The 25138-nt window shown below is 36.1% G+C and overlaps 2 protein-coding genes and 1 long non-coding RNA gene across 3 annotated transcripts; 1 reads left to right on the top strand and 2 right to left on the bottom strand.

Moving 5' to 3' along the window:
- Positions 1-4447: 4447 nt before the first annotated feature.
- LOC102220212 (interleukin-12 subunit beta-like) lies at positions 4448-11521 on the top strand. The gene is made up of 8 exons (XM_005795003.3): positions 4448-4488; positions 4781-4871; positions 4987-5229; positions 5380-5482; positions 6560-6750; positions 6980-7128; positions 7232-7342; positions 10397-11521. Exons 1-8 carry the CDS (start codon positions 4486-4488, stop codon positions 10523-10525), a joined length of 1020 nt encoding a protein of 339 aa, XP_005795060.3. The 5' UTR covers positions 4448-4485; the 3' UTR covers positions 10526-11521.
- A 5010-nt stretch (positions 11522-16531) lies between these two features.
- LOC102220481 (trace amine-associated receptor 3-like) lies at positions 16532-17422 on the bottom strand. Its single transcript, XM_005795004.1, has one exon. The coding sequence runs from the start codon at positions 17420-17422 to the stop codon at positions 16532-16534; it is 891 nt and encodes a 296-aa protein (XP_005795061.1).
- Positions 17423-20290: 2868 nt separating this feature from the next.
- Positions 20291-21376, bottom strand: LOC111610357. Its single transcript, XR_002753626.1, has 2 exons — positions 20919-21376; positions 20291-20515 (listed from the first exon to the last, which is right to left on the bottom strand). It is a non-coding gene; the product is annotated as an uncharacterized LOC111610357 (long non-coding RNA).
- Between the last annotated feature and the right edge of the window lie 3762 nt (positions 21377-25138).

Raw genomic sequence — 25138 nt, forward strand, 5'->3', positions numbered from 1 at the left:
AAAGGTTACAGGGACTCATGGTTTGTTTGTTATGGAGATTAATAAAACCTATTTTAAAGTGAAATACTGAGTCAACAACAAATCAAAGTGCATTTAGATCATTTTATTAAGAAATTAAGCAAAGAAAAGGAGCAATGACTCCCCGGGCTAGTCCAGGGAATTGAAGAAAAAAGATAAGTACATCACTTTAATATTCACCAGTTATGTAAGCTCTGGATTTCCCATCAGCTTTTCTCACAGCTCAGCATCTGCATGGCCTTGGACGGTTCAAACCAAGTACAGAGAGGTAAACAACCTCCCAGAAACTCATGATCATCTTCAGTCTTCTTACTAATTAAGCCAAAGTTTTATTTTATTTTCAGACCAGAACTGAACTGGAGGATCAGTGCTGGGCGTTTTGAACACTCTTGGACAGGGTTGAACCTTCTTGACAGCAGCTGAACCCTTCGCCTCGAAGTTCTTGATGAATGTTGCACCTGTTCTTTTGAAGACAAGCTTTGTCAAACAAAATCTGAAACATTAATTGACCGTCAGTCATGATAAGGAAACTGAAAGTTGAGCAAATTCTTTGTGGATATAAAATGGCATCAGTCATTCAAACATTCAGTTAAAAACACAAGTAGCATATTGTGTTTAGCTCCAGTGTAGAAATCCTCAAGTTAGTAAATCTGCTCTTTGGTTTTTATTTGCCAATTTACAGAGAGCCACATGCAATATCTCCTCGTGGTCAGCAAAGATTTGAGATGGATGGACGGACAGATACTTCGTTGGCATTTCTGAATAACAATTTATTGTGCAGGCTTCATAATTCTCCACTAATTGTTCAGTATGATCTCTGTGGCACAATAGAAGGGTATTTTTTTTAAATCTTTTTGTTTATTGCATTTGGGCCTTTCTGATGAGGTGTTTGGTGTTTACACTCCATCTCAGATTTTCTGAAATGTACTATATATTTCCAGAAATTTGAAACTTAGTGGTAGACCAGGCTCATTGGAAATTGATTTAATATTAGGGAAGTACAAGACCAATGGATTGAGCTAAATCAAAGGCAGTCCTGGAATAAACTGCATTTGAGCCTACAGAGCATATTCCAGATAGACAAACTTAAACATACAGCTCAGTTACAAATTACTACTTTAGATTAAATAATATTTATGGCTCAGTTATATTCCAGGAAAAGGCAAGACTTAAAGTTTGCAAAGCTGGCAAAATGTTGTATAATTGTCAATTTCAAGTTATATGATATTCCGCTGGTCTATCACATAAAATGCCAGAACAATACAATAGTAGACAAAATGTCAAAAACGTTTGATTAGCGTAAATACTTTTATAGGTACAAGAGAAAAGTTGAGTTTTTGAGAATCTGTTAGCGATGACTCCTCACTCAGCCATTCATACACACAGCGATTCATAAAGTGGTTTCTCAGAATCCTTACAGCTTTATGTTCTGTCCATGCAGTTTATAAGTGTGGACAGTCTGCTTTAGAATACAAAGTTTGGGCTTTTACTTTATTGTAACAAGATCAGACGCTGGTAACAACATATGACTTTTCTGAACAACACTGGGAGGTACGTTTGCTGGTAAAATGGTGGTAAGGAAAGTTGTATTTAGACTTTCTGTGGTAGTGATATCACAGACACAGTCATCTCTGTTACTTGTGTTAGCTGTGTCTCTACCAAATGTGATGGCAATAGCTAGAACAAACTAAACGTATGTCTCAGTCGTTTTGGTTTTTTTTTTTACTCTAATATTTGGTTCCGGTGCTTATATTCAGTAGCACTCTTGTGTTCTGTGATTCCATTGGCTGATTAGGGTGAGTAAGACCCAGAACTTATCAAAACTGAAAGCTAATGAAAGTCATGCCTAAAATCATTTCCAGTGAAGTAATTAGAACTGTTGAAACTGTTTTTACATGTATGTATATAAGCAGGGAATGTCCATTTCTTCAGTAAGTAATATGAATGTTTTGGTATATATTACATCATTTCTAGAGCACACATTTTAAATTTTGTTTTCTACCTTATTTTGTTCACTAATATTCAAAATGAATTACTCTTTTTTTGCACTCTTATGTTTGCATTTCCCCGGCGCAGGGTGCCAAAAGCCTTTCAGGCTTTTAGGGAAGTGAAACATTACCCTCTGCTATTTTTGAGTTACTTACTGAAGAGACTTCAAACACTCTGGTTAAGCAACATATGTGCATCATGCATGTTTTGGTGAAGACAGCAAATTTACTCAAAAAAGAGGAAGGAGGGGAACGAAAACGATTCTAACACTTAATGTAGTTGGAGCAAATACTCCTGGAACTACGTCACACACATGACAGAAACATTTTGAAATGAGTGAGGATAAACACACAGGGCTCTGTTTCTGTTTCCACTTTGTTGGCGCTGATATTTTTGCCATGCAGAGGAGGGTTGCCCCGTCTGTGATGGGGAAGTCCTGTTGCCAGTCCCTTTTTTTTCCAGCCCAAAGTTTTTTGGATTGTGTTTACATTGAATGTTGGGGGAACGCCGTTGGAGGAGATGATTTCTGTTATTTTTTTCAAAAGGTAGCTGAAAATAAGATTGATTTAGATATAGGTATTGTATATTTTTTGGCTAATTTATCTCATAAAGTTTTTCTTTATAATAAAGAACTTTATTGCTCTATCATTAAAAAAAAATGCCATCTTACAAATGTATTCTCTTTTTGCCCTTTTTCTTATACTTACATGATTTAGATGAAACTAATTTTGACATTGGTCAAAGATAACCCATGTAAATGTAAAATGAAGTTTCTAAATAAGTATTTATTTTGGAAAATAATGTCCAGACCGTCCTTACCCCATGTAAAATCATAATTATCAACTAAACCCAAATTGACTGTTCCTGTCTCAGTGGAAACATTAAGCAATTGAAATATCTGACAACAAATATTGTATATATTTGCTGAAGAATTTTGGCCCGTTCTTCCTTGTTGGATTGTTTTAATTCAACCATGTTGGTGAGTTTTCAACCACGAATGGTCATACCACAGCATTTTGAGCTTGATTTAAATCTGTACTTTGAAAAGATAACCCTATTTGTTAGCAATGCAGGTTAAGTGGGGGAGAGGTAGGGAGCAGGAGAGGTTTTTGTTCAAAAGTATGAAACAAAAAAATAGGGCAATATTTCGTTGTTTAATTTATTAAGAGAGCCAAAGATGTTGCTTCAGGGCTGCAGGTTCCAGAAAGCTGTGATCCTACCTTAATACAAGTGAATCTAAAATAATTATTTCCTACTGTCTCTTCAGTACAGGGGGCCATAACAGGAACCAGGACCAGTTTTACAAGGGCACTGGCCCCAGCTGGCCCCCGTCTAGAACTGCCCATGACTGAACATTCCCCTGTAGGATTTATTTAGTAGAATTTATGATTATTTCATTTACAGCAAGTTGTCCCAACTCTGAAGCAGATGCCGTGATTGACTGTCAACAGATGTTCTTTAAAAAAGAATTTAAAAAGTGTAAATAGCTAGCGCTATGCCAAGTGTAATAGGATCCACACCTTCCAAAAGATTCCGGTTGGAGTCATTTGTTTTAGCCAGCCATTCCTATGGAAGTTTCCCCACGTTTCCATTTTTCAACAGTTTGTGGTTAACGGCTCTCACTGCTCTTTGCTGGAGCCTCAAAGTCTTAAAATAGCTTTGTAAGTCTTTCAACAATGACATAGTATCTCATTGACTTTGTTTCTCATGTTCTTGAATCTGTTTTGGGCATGATGTGTTGTCTGAGATCTTTTATCCTGCTTCATTTTGTCAGACATATTTTATTTCAGTGATTCATTCATTTTACAAGGCAAAAAACAGAACAGTGGCTTTATCTGTGAAAATAAACTAAATTGTGAGGAAGTGTATTCTTTCTTACTACACTGTAATGCTAAATATGTGTTCTTTGAAGATGCTATGAAAGGGATTATTTACTTTAACAAAGACACAAAGATTAGAAATGTTTAATTTATGACCTTAGCTACAAAATCTATGACTAACAAAGAGGAAATTACATAATTTGCCATAAAAAAGAAATTAACATTTTCTTCTTGATGTAGAATTAGGTCTTTTTCTGAGTGTGGGCTTAATATTCAAATTAGAGTCCATCTGAAAAGTTCAGTTTTTTACCTTAATAGTCAGTGGCAAAACCCCCGCCTCATTTAGACACCCACGTTGCTTATCTGCATGTGTTTTTTTTCTTTTTTTTTGTGCCTTAGTCGAAACTCAGATAATATCTTTTTGCACATCTGAAATGCAAAACAGAACGGAGGAAATGAACTGTCTGTAGGCTTTTATTAGCTCACTGCGGGTCAGTTTCTATGGTACCTCAAAAAAAAAGTGTTAAAAAGAGGTGTGGAGTGAGCTGATGATGTATGCTCCACGCCACACTATAAAAATCATGCACTGTGAGTAGTTAGAGCATACATCACCAGGTTCACTTGTCCTTTCCGCCTGACTTCAAAGTAAATTCATCTAATGGTAAGAAATAACTAGAATAAAAGAAAAATAATTACTTTTCTGAGCTAATTTTAACTTTAGAATGCTTCAACTATCAAAATAACTATTTAACTTTTGTTGGCATCATTATTAAAAAAACCTTTGTAATTACAAGTCAATGACATACCTAAATCTTTGTTTAACAAAGACACAAAGATTGGAAATGGTTAATTTACGACCGCAGTTATAAAATCTATAACTAGCTAAGAGGAAGATGAAATAACATTTTTCTTTCAAACTTCCCCTCTGACTCTCTCACTGTCAAACAATCTAGATGACCTTATTGTCGTGGATCACTGCCTTTCTGCTCATCAGCACAACAGCAGCTGATCAAGAGGCTAAACTCGACCACTTTCCAGAAAACTGTAGGTTCTTTCAGCGCACACACATTTTTCAATTTTCATTTGTGCCTCACGCGAAAGTGATTCAGTTTGTCTAAATTTACCGCATCTCTTTGTTCGTCTCTCTGAATCTGTGTAGTTGTGGTGGCAAAACCAGGTGATTCTGTCAGCCTTACCTGCCTTGCAACCACCACTGGACCTGTGACATGGAAGTTCAACAACGACGAATCCGGATTTGAAGACTACATGAGCAAGAATGGCCATAATCTAATTGTGAGGGATGTGGAAGGACCCCTGCTGGGGGAATACAGCTGCTGGAGAGGTGAAACAAAATTATCGTCGACCTATCTGCTGCAGAAGACTGAGGAAGGAGAGGATATAGGTGAGTCTCATCTCTTTATCCATCTGCAATCCGTTCAACTGAAACTGGCTGAGTTAGTCACCGAAAGCTGATGCATGTGACAATCTGGTGTTCTATTTTTAGTTGCACTTCCATTCACTCTTGCTCTATTCACTCTATTTATTATTGCAGATTCTTTGTTCACATGCCGTGCAAAGTCCTATGATTGTAACTTCAGCTGCAGATGGACTGAAGACAGACATGAAGCTGTGCGCCTTGGAGTCGGCCCTGACTGGTAAAGATTAATTAAATTAAGGAGACCTCGTCTAGTGCCTGAAAAGAGGCAGCTGTTACTGTCAATTCTGTCAGTTCTGGTAAAGATGTGTAAAAAGACATAAATTGATTAATTCTTTTTCTTTTTGTTGTTATGACATACTCTTACACTAAAAAAAAAAAAATATATATAACCCTCAATCTTACCACATAGTGTGGGAGGTGCCACAATTACTGACACAATAGAAAATTCTATAAAACATTTAAAAATAAATAAAATGGCTTTTCTGAGCTGTCAGGATGTGTAGGAGCCTGAGTTAAACCACTGAAGTAATCTATGACGTCATGATACCCTGGTCATAAAAAACATCAAATGGCACACAGGCTTATTTCTTTTAGCTGCTCTTAATATTAAAAACAAGAGGACATACCATTTAAGTAAAGCATATGCATATTGATCTTCATAAGTCAGAAAAAGGGGATGAATTAATGGAGATTGAGATATGAAAAAATAACTACTTACCCTAAACTTTTACATCGGTGCCATCTGCAGTTATTAAAAAGCTTAAAATAACCAAAATGTATAATTTATATTTTACTTTTGAGGTTGATTGGAATGCCGAAGAGCAATTAATTAGTAATCCATGACATAAATAAAACATGGTACAAAGGATTTTTGCTTAGCCAATTTTGAAATGGGAAACACAAGAGAAACATGCCACTTAAGACAGACAAATGTAGATAGAGCTTTATAAATGTCTTGAAAAAAATAGTGACAGACCTGATCTTGCCCATATCTCCACTAAGATTAGAATTAAAACATTAAGAATGGTTTAAACTGTGACTAACTAGTTTGGACAAATAACCATGTCTTTCCTTTGACCATGGGCACTGAAGAAGGGACATGAAAAATCATTAAAACTGACAGTCAGAAAACAGAAGCATTATGTGGATGCCAAGCCTCCATAATTTATTTTCAGACTTTTATGCACATCTTTGTCCTGCAACTTTGAAGGGCGCTTTAGCTGTAGAACATCATTTATTGATTTAATAATGTGGTATTGACATGTGACATCTGTGGGGTTGTTTGCCTCTACAGCACTAAAGGTCTGCCAACATGTCACTGGGTGAGCAGCAGTGGCCAGCCCAACAGCGAGGGATTCCAGTTTGAGCTGACCCACACCCTCTCACCATTTGGTGAGGAAAGCACCATGCTGGAGGTCACCGCTGAGGCCATCGACGACTTCGTCCTCCTCAGGAGAACCAAACAGTTTTATCTTAGAGACATCGGTAAGTTGGATGAAAATAAGGAAAAACTGAAACAACTCAGTGGAAGATTACCAGCAATTTCACAACAATCTTTAAAAAATCTATTAGAAAAAAAGTTAATTTCATTTGACAAAGGACAAGAAATCAAGTATTAAGTACTGGATTAAAACTTATCCTATATTTCACTCAGAAATATTGCAAATGTTTTTCCCCATTTTTATGCTTTTGCTTTTGTTTTGCACCTCTGCAGTTGTACCTGACAGTCCCCGGATTGTCAGCTTTGAGGTGCTGCAGTCGAAGCTGAATGTCAGCATCGAGCCGCCGTCCAGCTGGTCGACTCCTCACAGCTTCTTCAGTCTGGAGCACGAGATTGAATACGTGCTCAGAGACAATGGAAAGGTAAAAATGACCAGACGCTGAACCACAGCCTTGGGTTTCAGGGTTGTTTCATGTTCTTTCTGTCGTATTTTGTTGACTGATTGCGGTTTCTGTTTGACTTCAGACCATAAGCTCTTTGTCTTCTCTGATACCGAAGAAGATCAGCATGTTCAGGGCCCGCTCCAGAGATCCGCTGGTGTCCTCACCTTGGAGTCAGTGGACTCCGTGGAAAAATGTAACCCACTGAAGTTTTTTGATCACACTTCTTTCAGCTTCTACTCTTTGTATGCTCCCACATGTTCCGCATGTCTGCAGTGTCTTCTCGTACTTATTAGGAGGGACTTTGATGATGTAACCATCTGCCTACCCACAAACCATCGGGGGCCCATCGATGATTGAATTTTAACACAGACCGTAAAACGTTTATCCTGAGAAAGAGAGTGCTATTAAGTTTGATTTGACAGTTTCAGCATAAAATAACAGACAAAATAATTTAAAATTGGAATTTAATATCTTAAGGGACTTGCAGATTTATTTAGTAAAAATACAAAAAACAATATTTATTGTTGTTACAACCTTGACACTATGAGTTAAATGCTATCCTTATGTTTGATTTTGGTTTGTTCACAAATACATCTTAGCCAATAATAACCTATTATCTGTGATTGCTTTTGGTTTCAGCCAGTTAAGCTTGGCCCCCTCCACTTTATTTCACCAAATTAAATGTATTAGTTGTGTTTTTTTTTCCTTGACCCAAAGAGGGGCCCAAAATCAAACTCTGTTACAATCCTGGTCCACACTTCTGCTCAAAACATGCAGTTTTTTATATGCTATAGACAAAATGTTTATATATTTTTTATATATTTAATCTTATTTTTTATATTTATTTGTGTTATAAAAATATTTATTTATGAGTATTTATTCATTTAAAAGTTTACAGAACACTTATTTCTAATGTCAAGTCTGATACGTCATTGCGGGGGTTAACTGAGATCGAAGAGGGAACTCTAAGCTAAGGAGTATGCTTCAATGTCTGACATCACAATGTATGTTTATTTTTGTTCGTATGTTGGTGTTTCTGTGGACTTCTGTGGTTTTATGTAGATCAGAACAAACGAGTATTAAAGGAGCTTTCTGCTTCCTTCCTTTACATGTTCCTTCTTCATTTATGTGTTGCCTGTGTAATGCATGTAGGAGCTCAACAACACAGATAAATTCCCTTTTAAAGTGATCCTGGGTGAACGCTGTCAATTCAAATGTCTTTATAAGGCTTTAGAATCATCATGCCTTTGCTGTACGGACGAGAAACTAGTTTGAAAGTGCTAATTAATCTAATACTTTTTGCCAATATATAAAAAGGAAGCACACTTTATAAAACCCACAAAAAATAGACACTACCAATTTAGTCACTAATCATTAGTACAGTTCCTTGTGAACCTTTTCATACCTCTTTAACGTCTCCATATATTGTCACATGACAACCTTGATGTTATGAGATAAACCAACACAAAATCTTTTACAAATCAAAATCTGAAAAGTGTGGCATGCATCTGTATTCAGCTCTCCTGAGTCAATACTTTTGTTACAGTTACTGCTTTGAGTCTTCATGTATGTCTCTTCTAGCTTTGTCAATCTAGAGACTGAAATGTTTTGCTTATTCTTTGCTACAAATAAGTTCAAGCTGAGCCAGAATGAATGGAGAATTTCTGCGAACTTCACATTTCATACAGTATCTTAACACACCTTTTAAGTTTTATTTAGGTATGGAATTTGATTAGGCCATTCTAGCATATTATAATGATTTTATTAAAACTATTCCATTAAAGCTCCAGTCATTCTTTAGGACTGGAAGGTAAACCTCCAACGCAGTCTCAAATCTTTTACAGACTCACAGATTTTCAACACTGCCCTGGAACTTACTAATACTACTGATAGTAATAATGGCAATACTAATACTACTACTAATAATAATAATAACAAAGACTGTTATTTAACCTGATAAAAGTTGAGATCTGCAATAATTTTTCAAGGGGAACCTGGCAAGATAGTAGCACCCTTTACAAGTATCAACATTTACAGTGAACCAAAGAAATAGATTCATTTTTCCATGATCCCATCAATAAAATGCATCTACATATCATAATGATCCCACTGCAGTGCTTTCATGGCAGGGATGTTGAGTTCAGTTTAATGTGTTTTTGTAGCAAACAACATTTTTCTAACAGGCCAGAGAGATTAATTTCTGTCCACCCAGATCAGAGTATCTTTTTCCACACCAGTTAATAGAAATAAGACTTCTTGGAGCTTTCTGTAACAATACAATTCCTCCATGAAAATCAGACTTAGAGACTTCCCCAGTTACATTTTCCTTTCTCAGCCATTGACCTCTGCTGCTCCTCTGGAGTTTCAGTTTCTTAAGTGTTTCTTCGATTTGTTCTCTCCTTTATGTTCCGTAATCTTCATAATGTTGTTTTCCACTAATGTTCTGTAACAAATCTCCAATGCCTTTGCCCATCAGCTTTATTTATAAAGAGAAATGTTTCGTAATCCACATATTGCCTTTCCTTCACTTCACAATTGTTCACTCTTTTGTGTTGGTCTGACATATAAACTACATTTATTCTTGCAATGTAACAAATCCAAAACCATTAAAGAGGAAAGAATACTTTTAAAAGACCTGTTGAAATGCTAAAATATAAAGAGGTATTTACATGTATGACAATGCCACTTTATTCCAATAAAATCACTTTATAATTTTAGTGGAATTAAGTCATAAAGTGACTTTGGGAAGAGATAAAAAAAACATGTTCTGTTATCCCTTTAAAAAATAAGGCAAACTATGGGTAAATGTCTAATATTTTTCCCTTATTTTAATTAGTTAAATTTATACTTGTGACCTTTTCAGTGTAATTAAAACTGCCACAGAGAGATAGGCAGTAAACATCTAGGATTTTTTTTACTCTCACATGATATTGTGGTGATCTTTTTTTTTTCAGCATTACACTCATCACAAAAGAAATTCATCTGATTATTTTTGGTTAATAGATCATGCTAAAATTCTAAGAAAATAAGCACAAAGAATGTGCAATAAGAAATCCCCCACCTTGTGAAAATGATCCAGCTTGGCTCCAAATGTTGTCCAATGATGCTTAACATTTGTTTTATGAGTCATTCACAACCTTTGTCATCACATGGTCTTCCAGTTTAGAGTTTCTTTGAATTTGGACCAACGCATTTCCAGTTTTCACAATATCATGTCAATATCTAATCTGTCTTTCCTTTATTGCAGGGGAGGAATTCATGCCAATGTAAAAAGAAACAGACATCTGAGCTGTCACCCCAGTGTTTGGAACGCTGCAAGAGGAAAATGGAGAAAAGAAGAACTAAACATGCTAAGCAAAGTCAACATCTTCTATAATTAAGGTGTTTTTGACAGAAACGTACACATTTGAAGTGAGAGGGAAAGTGTTGGCACACAACAAAGATCAATTTAAGTTTTTAATTAAAACAAAAACAGTTTTTCATTTGATGCATTTACATGAGTGAAGAACTAATTAAGTCATTGAGCTGTGTTGGAGTTATCCGGTTTCAGAATACAAAAATGCATGGAGAGTGGCTGCCAGACATTTAGGAGGTTGAAGCAGAAAAACAAGGAAAGGAATAAAACATTAGCAGTATGTGTGAAGTCACTGCCAGGTCAGTGGCCAGTATGCACACAATGGGGATTTTTTTGACAGTTTGTGGTTTGCCTGAAGCTGGGAAACTCTAGTATTGTACAAACAACCAAATTTCACCCACAGGATTGCAGTTGTGGGTTTTTTTCACCTTGTCTCTCCCTGCAGCTGTGGCACATGACAACATCGCTATAAAATCATTGCATTAAATCCTCTAATGTATTGAATGTGTCTGTTGAGTCATCCAATAAATTAGAAAACATTTGCTGCAACGTGGATTATTGGTCAGAAAATTACAACTTTGAAACATGTATAAAACCTACATTAGGTTCTCCTTTTAAAAATGTTTGATATTCTGCTGTTAATGTTTGGATATTCTGATGTTAACTGTTGTGTTTCATTATAGCTGTAAATTTAAATTGTTCATAATCAGCAGAAATAAAAGCTTCAAAACATCGATCCGTATGTACTGAAACTGCATATGAAAATATTGTATGAAACAGACAAAACAGCTTGAGAGAATGACCTTCTATAACTTTAATACGTCTAAACACTGTAAAGAGAGATTTTCCAGGACACATGCTTTCTTATTTCTTGCAGCTTTTCAAAGGTTTTTCTTTATTTTAAACGATTCCCTGTGTAATATTTATTCATTTTTATTGAAATTCTCCCCTTTCAGATTTCCTTTCCTCCATTATTTTAATGATTTATGAAAAATAAATCATATTTTTTTCAGTCAACTTTGTACATAATGTTCACACAATTGCCACAGTCAATTTATTTGAATGGTTTTGATAGTTTGATCTCAATAAATATGAATTCAATTACCCATGTGTTTTTTCTTGTTGAAAGAAGTTACTTATCATACTCTATAACAAATGGAATAACATCTTCTTTAAAATATCCTTTGACAGAAATCAGTTGAAAAAATCCTAAATATGTGTAAAAATATTATTAATCATATAACCCTACTTTTTCTTTATTTATTATATATGTTCAGTAAATCATGAGGCTCGTTCGTCAGAGTATTGACAATAACAGTCAAGCAGGAGATAAACATACATTTAATTAATTCAGGATTTCAGTGTTAGTAGTGTTTTTATTAGTCTGATGTAATATGTCTCATATCATGATTTTTATCAACTTAAGATTAAAACAATCATCATAATTAATAGAAGTAAAGGCCTGAAAACATAATCCGCATGAAATAATTCTACAATATGATTCACTGGAATATAAAAATAACAAAACAGGAATAATCGCATTTAGTCATATACTTTTAGGTAGTGATGCTAAATTGCTCATCTAAAAATTTGCTGCAGAGTTTGATCTGATTATCTCAGCCCCTTTCTGGGATGTGTTTTTCCAACTCTGGAAAAAGCGATCAGTTTTAGATTTAGTTTAAATCACAACGATTTTATACTTGACATGATTGTAAAAGATCGCTACGTCACATTTTCTGTAATTTAACTTTTTTTCCCTTCTTCTTCGGTGATGCACTTACCTCCTGCTGCACCGGGGGCACAGCCGTCCCCACACCGTCCTCACTGTGGCCTCCCGCAGGGCCGGGCTCCCCCACATGTAAACGGATGGAGTGGAAACAGCATTTAAACGAGCCAGGATTGCAAAAAGGTTTGTGGCTTCGTTTCTGAACGTCAGCCCCCCTCCTGTAAAGAACTTTATGGCAATATTCACAAAAGAGGGGCACCACAATACCAGGAAGCTTATCACAACAAAAATAATGATCTTCAGCGACTCCCTCTTGCTCTCTCTCTCTGGACCTGGGGCCTCCCTCTCCAGCTGATACTTTGCTACAACATAAAGTTTGATTGTCATGGCCACTTTGGTGAGCACTATCAGCTGAAAGAAGATGATTCCAAACACATAGAGCTGTGTGGCTTTGGAGACTGGCAGCAGGTTCCTGGCCACCAGGTGGGCAGCATTGTACAGCCAGCAGTAGACATTTATTCCTATCACAACCTGCCTTGTTATGAAGCGGCTGTAGACAAATGGATAGCATACAGCAAAATACCTGTCAAACTGAGCAAACAGAAAGGTCAGAATGTTGACCCCTAGCAGATCCCGTAACACACTGTATGTCCCATTTCTGAAAGGATACCCGTCATGAACATCAAAGAGGCCCAGGTAATACACAGAGAAGCCCACCAGAGTGTCACAGATGCTGGTGTTCAGCATGAAAATGAAGCGGTTCTGAAGGCGGAGCGCTCTGGTGGCCGAGATCCCGATCACCACCGTCCCTGCAATCAGGACGGTGGTGGTAGCGAACAAAATCTGAAAGATGAAGATGAAGTAGTCCTCGGGACTGCTGAAGTCCACAGAGAGAGGAACTCCTGCTGCTGCAGAGTCTGTCATGTTGGACAGGAGCATCGTTAATGAAGCTCAGCCACAGACGTCGGTATTTATGTTCTTTGAAGTCACTGGAGATGAACTCCTCGGAGTTTAAGTCAATTCTCTCCTCACACTTTTGCAAAACTTTCAAAACGTTCTAACTTTTAGTCACGAACCAAACAATAAAGGTATTTTATTGCCTTTTTATGTGTTTGAAACTATAATTATGAAATTATATGCCACTTACACTTAGTGGCATATAATATTGAAGTGGAAAAGAAAAATAAATACTTCATTTATTTATTCATTTATTTTTCAAAGTGCAGTAGCCACATTTACTCTAAACCCCTTTACCTTGAAACTTTAGCAGGAGAAGGGATTGCTGATCAAAGTGGACAGAAACATGAATGTAACTAATGTGATCTTTATCAAATCTCTCTGAGATTGATTGATTTTGACTACAGATCCCAATTTCTAGATGTGCAGAGCTGGTGATGAGGATAGTAGCTTTACAATATGCACACCAGCCTTTTCAGTCTTTTAGTTGATAAATAAAAATTAAAACTGTGTATAATTTTTGTTCTACTCCACAATTCTTCACCACATTGTTTGATCTTTACAATAAGATCACAATATTTAATTTCATACTTGAAATGCAAGAAGGTGATGGAAGAAATTATGAAGACAAACATATAATTCAACTATTTTATTGAATGGCATTTGTTCATGGGTTGAAACCATATTTTTTGTTCTTTGTCTTTTTAATGAAAGTGTTCAGTTTTGTTTTTGTTTACTTTTATTTCTTATTATATGACATCACTGATCTGCAGTTATATGCTGTTCATCTTATTCACCTGTTGTGTGTCCTGTGTGCTGTCTATACTATGTGCAGCGTTTGTGTGATACAGATGAGATTCTATTGTATATTTCTCTTCCTGTTTTTTTTCATTCTGTGTTATTTCTATTCTGTGGCAGAATTGAAACAGCACGAGTAGAGAGACTTATTCACACATTTGAAATGTTTTCCCTTGTTTTTTCCCCTCTCCTACAGACATAACAATTAAAAAATAATCCCTTTGTCATACTTTTAAGTATTTGTTAAAACCCAAAACCGGAAGTGAAACCAGCTACTTTGTCTTTGCAAAAAAAAAATGATTCATTCGAGCAACACGCCACAGACAGTTATGATTTGTTCTTTATTTCGTTAGCTGCACTCACATGGATGTTTTTTTTTTTTTTTACAACACTGGATCTTGATTGCACTCATTTGGAAAGCAAATTTATTACTAGCCTAAACCACTGAGATATAATTTGAGTTGCATATTTTTACTTAAGAAAACAAAACATAAAACTGTTTGTTTCTGTAGGTTGTCAGGTTTCGGAAAAATTTGACAGCATGGAAACCTCCCTTAAATTACGGGGTTATTTGCGCACTATATGCACCAAGGAAGCGCAGCTATGCGCACGCACCAGTTAGTGATGATTATCATTGCTCAATGTCCCGTGGTTATTAGTAGGTTTCCTTTAGTTTTACACTGAGGCACGGGGATGTGGCTGAAACTGATGAGGAAGGAAAGAAAACATTTTTTCCTGTTGCTGCAATAACAGCTGAACTGAGTTTCTTCCGTCATAAAATCCAGTTGGAGGGATTTTATCCTGCACGTCTCATCGGAAACATTTTAGTCTCTGAAAAGATGAAACTGTATTTTATTAGATTGCGTGAGTAAAACAAACAAACAAACAAAAACCCAGATAATTAAGAAGTACAAGAAAACAAAATAGATTAAAAAAATGAAAGCAAGGAATGTGTGTGTGGAATAAAATAATTATTTACAGTGTGTTTACTTTTATTAGAAGTTTATTTAATATTAATCTTACAATGTTTAGTCAGTTTATTATGTCTCACTCAGTCTTACAGAGTCATTGTTTCTCTTTTTAGCCTTCACAGTTTGCCTCAGTGTGTCAGAAGCTTAGCAACAGGCGATAAGTAAATAGTTTTCATACCTTGCGGAGGGACAGACCAGACCGACGGCGGAGCGATTATTATTAGACACAGAATATTCTGTCTGAAACCCATTTTTAACTGAAAGTTGCATTTTTCTCTGTGTGTGTATTAATCTGATTAGCTCCTTGGGAATGTTGGTGGTGACACTCTGTCTGCGGGAGAAGGACAGTATACAGTATATGTAGAGAGGTGATTCCTCTGTCTAGTTAGATCTCTTCTGAGTTCTCCATCTGTGCAGATGTAAAATAAAGCTGTGTTTTGTTCTTCCTCTTTAACAAGGTTTGAACTTTGTTAATTTTTCTCGCTCTACATGTGATTTTTAGAACGTTGTTCAAAGTTCAGACAAATTCTCAACGTGGTAAAAATAATATTGGGGTCTAATTTAGGAAACTAATATTTAACTAAGACTGAGAAAAATAACTTGGAATTTGATGATTTATCATTTTTTTAATTGAAAAATGAGGAACATGGAGGCAGAGGAGCATCATACTTCCAAGAAGACATAAGAGAATACATCTTAACAGGAACTTTGGGGAGATGTAAACATGTTTCTCTGAATTTGGGATCAACCTTTATCACACAGAACGGGTCAAGGCTTAGAATGTGACAGGGTAAGTCATCACTGTTTCAGGATTATTATGACTCATCGAGGTGCATCCATAAATAAAGTGCTAATTTAGAATTACATACAAGATTTTTTTTTTCTAGCAACATCATTATTAAAGCCATATTACCTAAAACTTGGCATGCAGCAGATGAACAGGTTTCTTGAAGATTATAGGGCTAGAAAATAAGAAAACTTAGCACCCCAGAAATTTGAACCAAAAAACTACATTTGGAAATTTGAGAGAAATTTACAATTTTACAAAAGCAGTCAAATCAGAGCCTTTTGAAAGAGATTCAATAGTTTCAATTACTTTTAAAAATATACTCTTTTTCTAATTAAAGCACCACAAGGGAGAATATGCAGGCAGTGATACTATACTTTTTAAGACCAGTTTTGTTAAATTGAATCAGTATTACTGTACTGAATTGACAAAGATTATGAATTAAACCGAAAATAGAAAACAAATGCATCTTATGTACATTAACGCAGCACTGTTTAAAGTATTTCCACAAAATAACAAAAATGGAGGAATATATTTCTGTTCATCCTGGCGCCTTATTGGGATCTGCCTTCAGACAAGAGCCACATCTGGACATAAAAAAGAGCTTTTGAGTTTAAACTGCCTTTACTTGATAGTCATTGGATAATTTCTCATCAATTGTCCATATGAATCACACCTGTTTAGAAAGCAACTCATAGGGAGACTTTTATCTTTCCTGATGCCTTACAAAAATGAATAACATTCCATTGAACTGAATAGTGACTGCACTTTTTTTTCCCAAGATGCACTTACTTTCTCCTGCTGCACCGGGGGCACAGCCGTCCCCACACCGTCCTCACCGTGGCCTCCCGCAGAGCCGGGCTCCCCAACATGTAAACTGACGGAGTGCACACAGCATTAAAACGAGCCAGGATCGCAAAAAGGTTCGTGGCTTCGTTTCTGAACGTCAGCCCCCCTCCTGTAAAGAACTTTATGGCAATATTCATAAAAGAGGGGCACCACAATAACAGGAAGCTTATCACAACAAAAATAATGATCTTCAGCGACTCCCTCTTGCTCTCTCTCTCTGGACCTGGGGGCTCCCTCTCCAGCTGATACTTTGCTACAACATAAAGTTTGATTGTCATGGCCACTTTGGTGAGCACTATCAGCTGAAAGAAGACTATACTGAACACATACAGCTGTATAGCTCTGGAGACTGGCAGCAGGTTCCTGGCCAGCAGGTGAGTGGCATTGTACAGCCAGCAGTAGACATTTATTCCTATCACAACCTGCCTTGTTATGAAGCGGCTGTAGACAAATGGATAGCATACAGCAAAATACCTGTCAAACTGAGCAAACAGAAAGGTCAGAATGTTGACCCCTAAAAGTGATGGCAACACATTATATGTCCCGTTTCTGGATGGATAGCCCTCCTGAACATCAAACAGGCCCAGGTAATACACAGAGAAGCCCACCAGAGTGTCACAGATGCTGGTGTTCAGCATGAAAATGAAGCGGTTCTGAAGGCGCAGCGCTCTGGTGGCCGAGATCCCGATCACCACCGTCCCTGCAATCAGGACGGTCGTGGTGGCGAACAAAATCTGGAAGATGAAGATGAAGTAGTCCTCGGGACTGCTGAAGTCCACAGAGAGAGGAACTCCTGCTGCTGCAGAGTCTGTCATGTTGGACAGGAGCATCGTTAATGAAGCTCAGCCACAGACGTTGGTATTTATGTTCTGTGAAGTCACTGGAGATGAACTCCTCGGAGTTTAAATCAATTCTTTCTTGATGTACAGTGCCTTGATAAAGTATTCATACCCTGTGGTTATTTTTTGTCACATCCACAATTTTTGTTTCATTTTGCTGAAATGTTGTGTAACAGATCAACACAAAGTTACACATGATGAAAAGTGAAACAACTTTTACAAGTTAAAAGTAGAAAAGTGGATTTTGTTGTTGTGTTGTGACTTTTACTGTTTTGTGTGCCTTTAGTTTTGTTGTGGATTTTGGTGTGGTGTTGTTTTTATTGATGCTGTGTTTTGACTTTTGTAGTGTTGTAACCCTTGTTGTTCTGTGGTGCATTTGGTTTTGTGTTGTGGCTTTTGTTCTTTTGTTGTGACTTTTGAGTCTGTGTTGTAACATTGGTTGTGTTGTGACTTTTGTTGTGGCTTTTACATTTTGTTAACCCCTATGGGCCACCATAGTGTTTGAGTGTTGGTTCTTTGTGAATCTTTACCTTAAGCAAAATGATTAATGTCATTGGTCATTTTGCTTATGTCACTTGAATTCAACGACTTGAATTTAAATTAAACACTGGTAATGCAACACAAGAAATAGCTCGTCTGAACTTAGTTGAAATTTGGCTGATAATTTTTTTTAGACAAAAACAAACAAATAAAAAAACAATTGAAATGCCTTAAATTATATTTGATAACAGAAACACACCCGTTTTTCCTAATGGCTTGACGATTTAATCATTAACCAACAGCTGAAACCCCCAAAATAAAAATATTTGACATACAGGAAAGTTCTGTAGAGTGGGGATAAAATAGGAACATTTAAAATAGAGAAGGAACAACACATTATTATTATTATTATTATTATTATTATTATTATTATTATTATTATTATTATTTTGTGGAATTTTTGTGTATTTTAGGTCTTTATTTGTGCTTAGAATGCATCTTAAAGGTTTTGTTGATGAAGTGAGAAATACGCAGGTGGAAGTAAAAAGCTTCCACCAGAGGGCGGTAAGATTACCAAAGACAATATGATTTGGTTTGGTTTCCCACTACTGTTTTGGGAGACAATCTTTTTTTTCTTAACTGAATAATTATTTTATATATATATATATATATATATATATATATATATATATATATATATATATATATATATATATATATATATATATATATATATATATAACTGTATATAAATACAGTTTATATACAGTATATAAACTGTATTTTAATAGAAATACAAAGGGGACTTTGTCTATTAAAGCCAAGAGTTATTAGTGTGTCAAACAATGGAAATGTGTGAGTGTTAGAATAGTAGAAAATACAGAAATATTTACTGTTTACTAGGATGTTCCCGGAGAGAAGTATACTAAAACATAACTTTACTCAAATTTAAGATGAAAAACCAATGTTTTTAGATTAGTTAATTATTTTCTTTTTAAATGCCTACATTGAACTCATCTAACATTGGTATATAAAGCAGCCCGATTTACATGTAATGTTGTCCCTGAGAGGAGAGGGATTAATATTTTTTAATGTCGTAGCAAATAAAACATGTACTAATGTTGAAAAAGGCAACATTTGTAGGGAAAAAAAACATTGGACTTATGAGTAGAGCCACAGAGTACAAGGGTAGTTTCATTGAAAACTTGCAAAGACCTCAGTGCTCAATAACTTTTGCTGGAGTAAGGGTGACACTGGGGACAACATATATTATTCTGGAAGAAACAGGGCTTGTCATCATTAGAGGCAGTTTCTATTCAGAGATACTGAGAAGAAATTCTGATGAGTGGTAACCCCATATGGCCAAACTCTATTCAAGATGCCACTGCAGATCAAGATCTATAAGAAACTACGTCCAGAATTTGAGAAGAGATGGAACGGCCTCTCGGTGGTCTTAACCCTCTATGGCATGGCGTTGCCCTCAGGCAACAAACCACATAGCTGTACCTCACATTGCTCCTTTATTTTATTTTTTGGGGGGCATGATTTTTGACATATTTTTGTCCAAAAAATAGTTCTTTTATGAATATAGTTTTTGTTTGATTTGTATTTCATTTCTCATAATCAGTGTAGACAATCTTGGTGTTCTAGACCAATGTTACCCTGAGGCAACAAACCCAAATCTGGTTCCAGGAGGTGTCAGAGTCCGATTTTATGATTGACATGTAATTAGGGACCACCAAGCTCCCAAAGAATGCAGGAAAATATTTCTTCCCCACAAAAATAAAAAGTCATGCCATAGAGGAAAACTTGAGGAATCAGCTTGTGTGTGCTGCTTGTGAATGACTGACCTGATTTGGAACAAATGATGGCTGCAGATTTAGAGGAGAATATAGCGACTTGTGACCAAACTGGTGAAGAAGAGGAAACGGGTAGTTGTGGTTGTGTATGGATCTCCCACAGATTAACAAAGTTCTTGTCAAATTAATTAAAAACATGTTAATTTCATATATCTTGTTTCTTCAGATTCAATCAGTTCAAGACATACAACACTAAACAAGAGTTCATCACATTAAAATGCTTGGAAACGGCAGAGACCACAGGTTTGGAATAAGCAACTTTCTTCAACCAGTTTCCTTCAAATGTTGCACAATTTAATTAAAGGTAAGAAAACGAAGGGAACAATAAAAAATACTGCAAAAAACCTAACCTTTCTTTCACAGCAAATTCATTCTAGAGCCTTTATTTAACTTTGTTTTTTCAGGTAAATCTGAAAGCATAGATTTACTACAGTTCAAGTATTGATGTCTGTCTTTCCTTTCCTTTTACCCGTTTGTGGTTCATCTTTGCACTAGAGCAAGTATTATTTTTAGACAATTATCATTTTTGCCATAATTTTATTAACATGTATCATCACTTTTGTTTGCAGGCTATTTGCACTAAACACGTTTTTAAAGTAAAACAAACCCGAACATGTATTGAAATAAAATAGTAACTATACAAATATATATTTTAACAGACAGAAATTTAAAATATGAAACTACAAACCAGCGTGGAAGTCCGAAAGCTCAAACCTTAACAGCGACTTTCGAAATCTTAATAGACCTAAAAAAGAAAAATGTAAACATAAGTGGAATCAAATGTTTTTCTTCCTTTTTACACCGATATAGGTTTTGATGTGTTGTGTCTTCTCTGTTTCCTGGATGCAAGTCCAAAGTGTTAACTTTTAAAACCTAATGACCAACCAACCATTTACGTGTTTTGCAGATTTTACTCCACACACTTTTCCACGCGGCCTCTCGGAGCGCGGGGCTGGCCCACAGGTACAGACACGGAGTGCAAAGCGCGTTGCTCCTGGACAGGATTTTCATTGGATTGTTTGCATCGTTTTTAAAAGTAACATGCTTTCCTGTCAGTGATGACAGAATCATATAGGACATGCTTGGCCCCCAGAAGAGCAGGAAAAACACAACCACCACTATTATGATCAACAGAGACTCTTTCTTACTTTCTCTCTCTGGGCCTGGAGGCTCTCGGAGAAGCTGGAATCTGACCACGAAAAGAAGCTTAATAGTCATAGACACTTTGGTGATGATAATTACAAAGATACTTATTCTGCTATAAACTGCAATGTCCAAAGCTTTCGACAATGGGACCATGCGCTGGATGACCAAAAGGCCGTAAACATGCACCCAACTATAAATAGCCACACAGACAACAACTTTTGTGGAGATAAAACGAGCATAAAAGAACGGATGGCAAACAGCAAAATATCGATCAAACTGTGCAAATAAAAATGTCATAATATTAACCCCTAATAGAGAGGGCAAAATATAAAAAGTCCCGTTTTTGGAAGGATAATCCTCAGTTACATCGAAAAGAAACTGATAGAAAATGCCACAGCCAGTCAGTGTGTCAGAAACGCTGGTGTTCAACATAAATATAAAGCGGTGCTGCACTAAAAGAGCCCGGGTGGAAATGATGCCGCACAACACAGAGCCCGCTACGAGCACAGTGCTGATCCCCGATATGATGTGGAAAATGAAGAGAAAATAATCTCCTGGAGAGCTGAAGTCAACACACAGAGGAACCAAAGTTAAATTGCCGGGCAGGATCATTATGGATGGAAATGTAGTGGAAGCAGCCCAGTATGATCTGCCACCAAAACATAACATTTATTAAAACTACGAAGCTTTGGGAGTTTTAATGACTTGCCCCTTTCTGATGGACTGGATGCTGTGCATGGTGTTGTTAATGGATTGGATACGTTGCTAATGATAGTCTTTGCTCCTCCCATAACCTGGATCCCGTAACTCATGCATTAGATTGATGATGTAATTCTAATTCAGATTTCTTACATTTGGCTGAAAAGAATAATGCTAAATTCATGGTGAGGCTGCTGTCAGAGGTGCTGAAGCTGTGGATTTGGTGGTTTCCCATAACAAAGTGGAATTAATATGAGGAGAAAAAATAAAGTGCCAAGAGGTAAAAGTAACAATGTGAAGTGTACAGAACTAGAACTAATCCTATAAATTTCTATAAACAAGTCCTATTCTAACAAGACAGTGAATTTGATTGAGTAAGACTTTCTGTTTTCACTTCCTTGTTTGTTGTTAATCCCTGAAAACAGAAAAAATGTTTGACTTCATAAAGGGAAGTGACCCAAAGTCAGAGGTGGGTAGTAACTAGTTACATTTACTGAGTTACATCTACTTGAAGAACTTTTTGGAAAATAAAAAATAAACGTTTTTGTTGTTTAGTAGTTTTACCTTGCAGTACTTTTCGCTCTGTGCTGTGGGCAGTGCTGTGATTCTTTTTTATTGCAAAGAGAATCAGTCCTTTTTAAACTTTTGTCATGTTTTCTTTAGCTTCACTGTTTGTCAGTCAACCACCAAACACTGTCTTAAAAACACATACACAAAGCTCAGCATTAGTCTTTGTTGATCAAGAATATTGAATATTTAGATTATTTAACTACATGGAAGAAAATCCTTATTTGAACGTCTATTGGTTATAACAATAAACACAGTATAAAAGAGTATAATAAGTCAAGACCACAGACGATAATCTTAAGCCTACTCACGTGTTGTTTGAGTTTTATGAGTTGTGATCCACCATTTGGAGTTCCTTAATGAGATATAAATGGGTTTGGAAAGTTTTTGATGCAATGTGGACATTTCTATTGTTTTCTGCCATTTCCACCTGTAGGACATTTCATATCCGCTTTGAGAATGGACACTTTTTCCACAATCTGGTTGTAATTCATAGGCTATTTATTCATTTTCATGCTTTGCTTGTTGCCAACGTTACAGAAAGTAATCACACAATTAATCAGAAGAAACATTATATATATATATATATATATAGAGAGAGAGAGAGAAGTCGAGTTGATGTCCCGGTTCATCGTGGGAGGGAGCAGCTCAAAGTCAATCAGCTGCACAAACTGAGAGTCTCAGCTGTTTTAAAGTCTTATTCTTATGGTGGATTGAATGGTTGTTGTAGGAGTAGACTATGCTGCCTAAATAAAACACAACCAATGCAGGTAAAGATCGAAAATAGTAGATATAGTTTTCAATGTATGACATTCAGAGTAACGTGAAGAAACTCTGCTGTTTTTTCTTGTTTTAATCACATTTAATGGTTTTCATACAACAACGCAAGTACATACAAGATACCGTTTTTAGATCAGTCTTAGGGGACAAATTTTGGCCCAGTTTTCATTGCAAAACTGCTTTAATTTGACATAATTGATCAAACAAGAATGACCAATTTGATATTAAGCCACAGCATCTCAGTTATATTTAAGGCCAGCCTTTGACTATGCCGCTTCAACACCTTGATATCACTCTGTTGAGCCATTTAAAGCTGGACTTTGTTGGTATATCATCACTCCAAAATTATGGTTCCAACAATTAAAACAGATTGCACACCACCACCACTGGTAATTATATTTTATTACCAGTGGAAATCCTTACCTTTGTGAAATTCTGTGTGCAAATGAATTTAGACTTAACAAGAAATTCCACTTTTATTCCATCAATCCACAGAATATTTAACAAGCAGGCTTAAGATCATCAAAAACATTTTGGCAAATGTAAAATTTTCCTTTCTTTTTCTATTAAATGACAAAATACTGGAACATTTGAATTAAGAGCATTTTTACCAATCTCATTCTTATTGTTTGTTAGTTTGTATATTTATTTGAATTGCCATTCATCATTGCCATGGCAATAGCCACTCTTCCTGAGGTCCAGGAAGAGTAGCCATTGTTGAATCATGATCACTAACCACATCTTATATAAGAAGGCTGGAGAAATGTTGTGTCATGGACAGATCAACGTGGTGGACCACCACAAGTGGGACATTTTTCCAAATTAAACTTAAAAAATGTATGCTTCACCGCCACATAATGAACATGCTGAGCTTGACAACATCCAGCTACAAACACAATATGAAACGAAATGGGAAAAATAGAGCGGGAGTGGGAAGGACTTGCAGTAGTTGGGTCAGTCTCAGAAACAGAAAGTTGTTGGTGATTCATTTGAAGGTAGAAATCATCCAGGTTACAAGTTTTACTAAAGAAAATAAATAATAAAAAAACAAAGAGTAAATATTGAAAATGAGGGTGTTTTTGTGAGACATGAAACAGAACTAAGGCATGGAAATGTTTGACCATTCACAAAACAAAACACATTAGGAACACACACCTGGAAAGAAGAAATTCAAAGAAAGCCACAAGACGCGTTGTCTGCTGTTCTCCATAAGCTTTGTTGGCGACACAGAAAACACATGGGGGGAGGAGTACAACACTAAACTTGTTGGTGAACATGTAAAATGTTAAAAAAAAAAAAAAAAAAGCAAAAAAAACAACTAATGCTGCACATCACCCTGACACATCATCCCCAAGAAGAGTGGGGAAAAACAAAAACAAAAAACAACTAATCTGTGTTATGCTGATTTAAACTAATGTAAAGTATTTTAGCAGCTGATACGTGACAACAACAAGAATCTAATACCGAAAGGATGCCGATGTTCTGACTTTAACAACCAAACTCAAAAGATAAATGTATTTTTTCAGCGCATGCTAAGCTAACTTAAAGTTATTCAAGGTCTTCAAGCAGGTGGAACGAGTCACGGAGCTATCCGAGGTGCTGAACCTTCAGACGGGACTGAATCAGCTATTTTTTGTACAGCTCACTATCCGACACCCAACCATTTTGGATTACTAAAAGCTTATTAAACAAACTTCGAAGACAAAACGGAGTTTTCGAATGCAGTTCATGTCCTTTTATAAGCGCATTTTCTCCGCGTGTCTTTCTGTTAGTTGTTTTATTTTCTCAGTGCAGCATGTGAAGTATTTCATTGAGATATCAGATACCAATATGTCTTCATTTTGTTCTTTTCTTATGATCGTTTAATACGAACCATACACAACTGACAAATTATCTGGTGCGTAAGGTTTTATGTTTTTTCAGTCATTTTCTGCACATTTTCAGAGTTCAGTTGGATCAAAACTGAACATTTTTGATCGAACCTGCGCGTTTTACGACAAGGCGCGTAAATTTGAACCAATGTTTCACTTTGTACAAATTGTAATTTCTTATTTCGATAGATGTCTGCTTTTAATTGTCTGTCGGCATGTCCGTTAAATCTACTTACAATAATCAAAATGCATGGGTATAGTTTGAGGTTTTTGCCAGATTTAAACATGTTCGTTCACATTGGAAA

This window comes from Xiphophorus maculatus, chromosome 12, assembly GCF_002775205.1.
Source record: "Xiphophorus maculatus strain JP 163 A chromosome 12, X_maculatus-5.0-male, whole genome shotgun sequence".
NCBI lineage: Eukaryota > Metazoa > Chordata > Actinopteri > Cyprinodontiformes > Poeciliidae > Xiphophorus > Xiphophorus maculatus.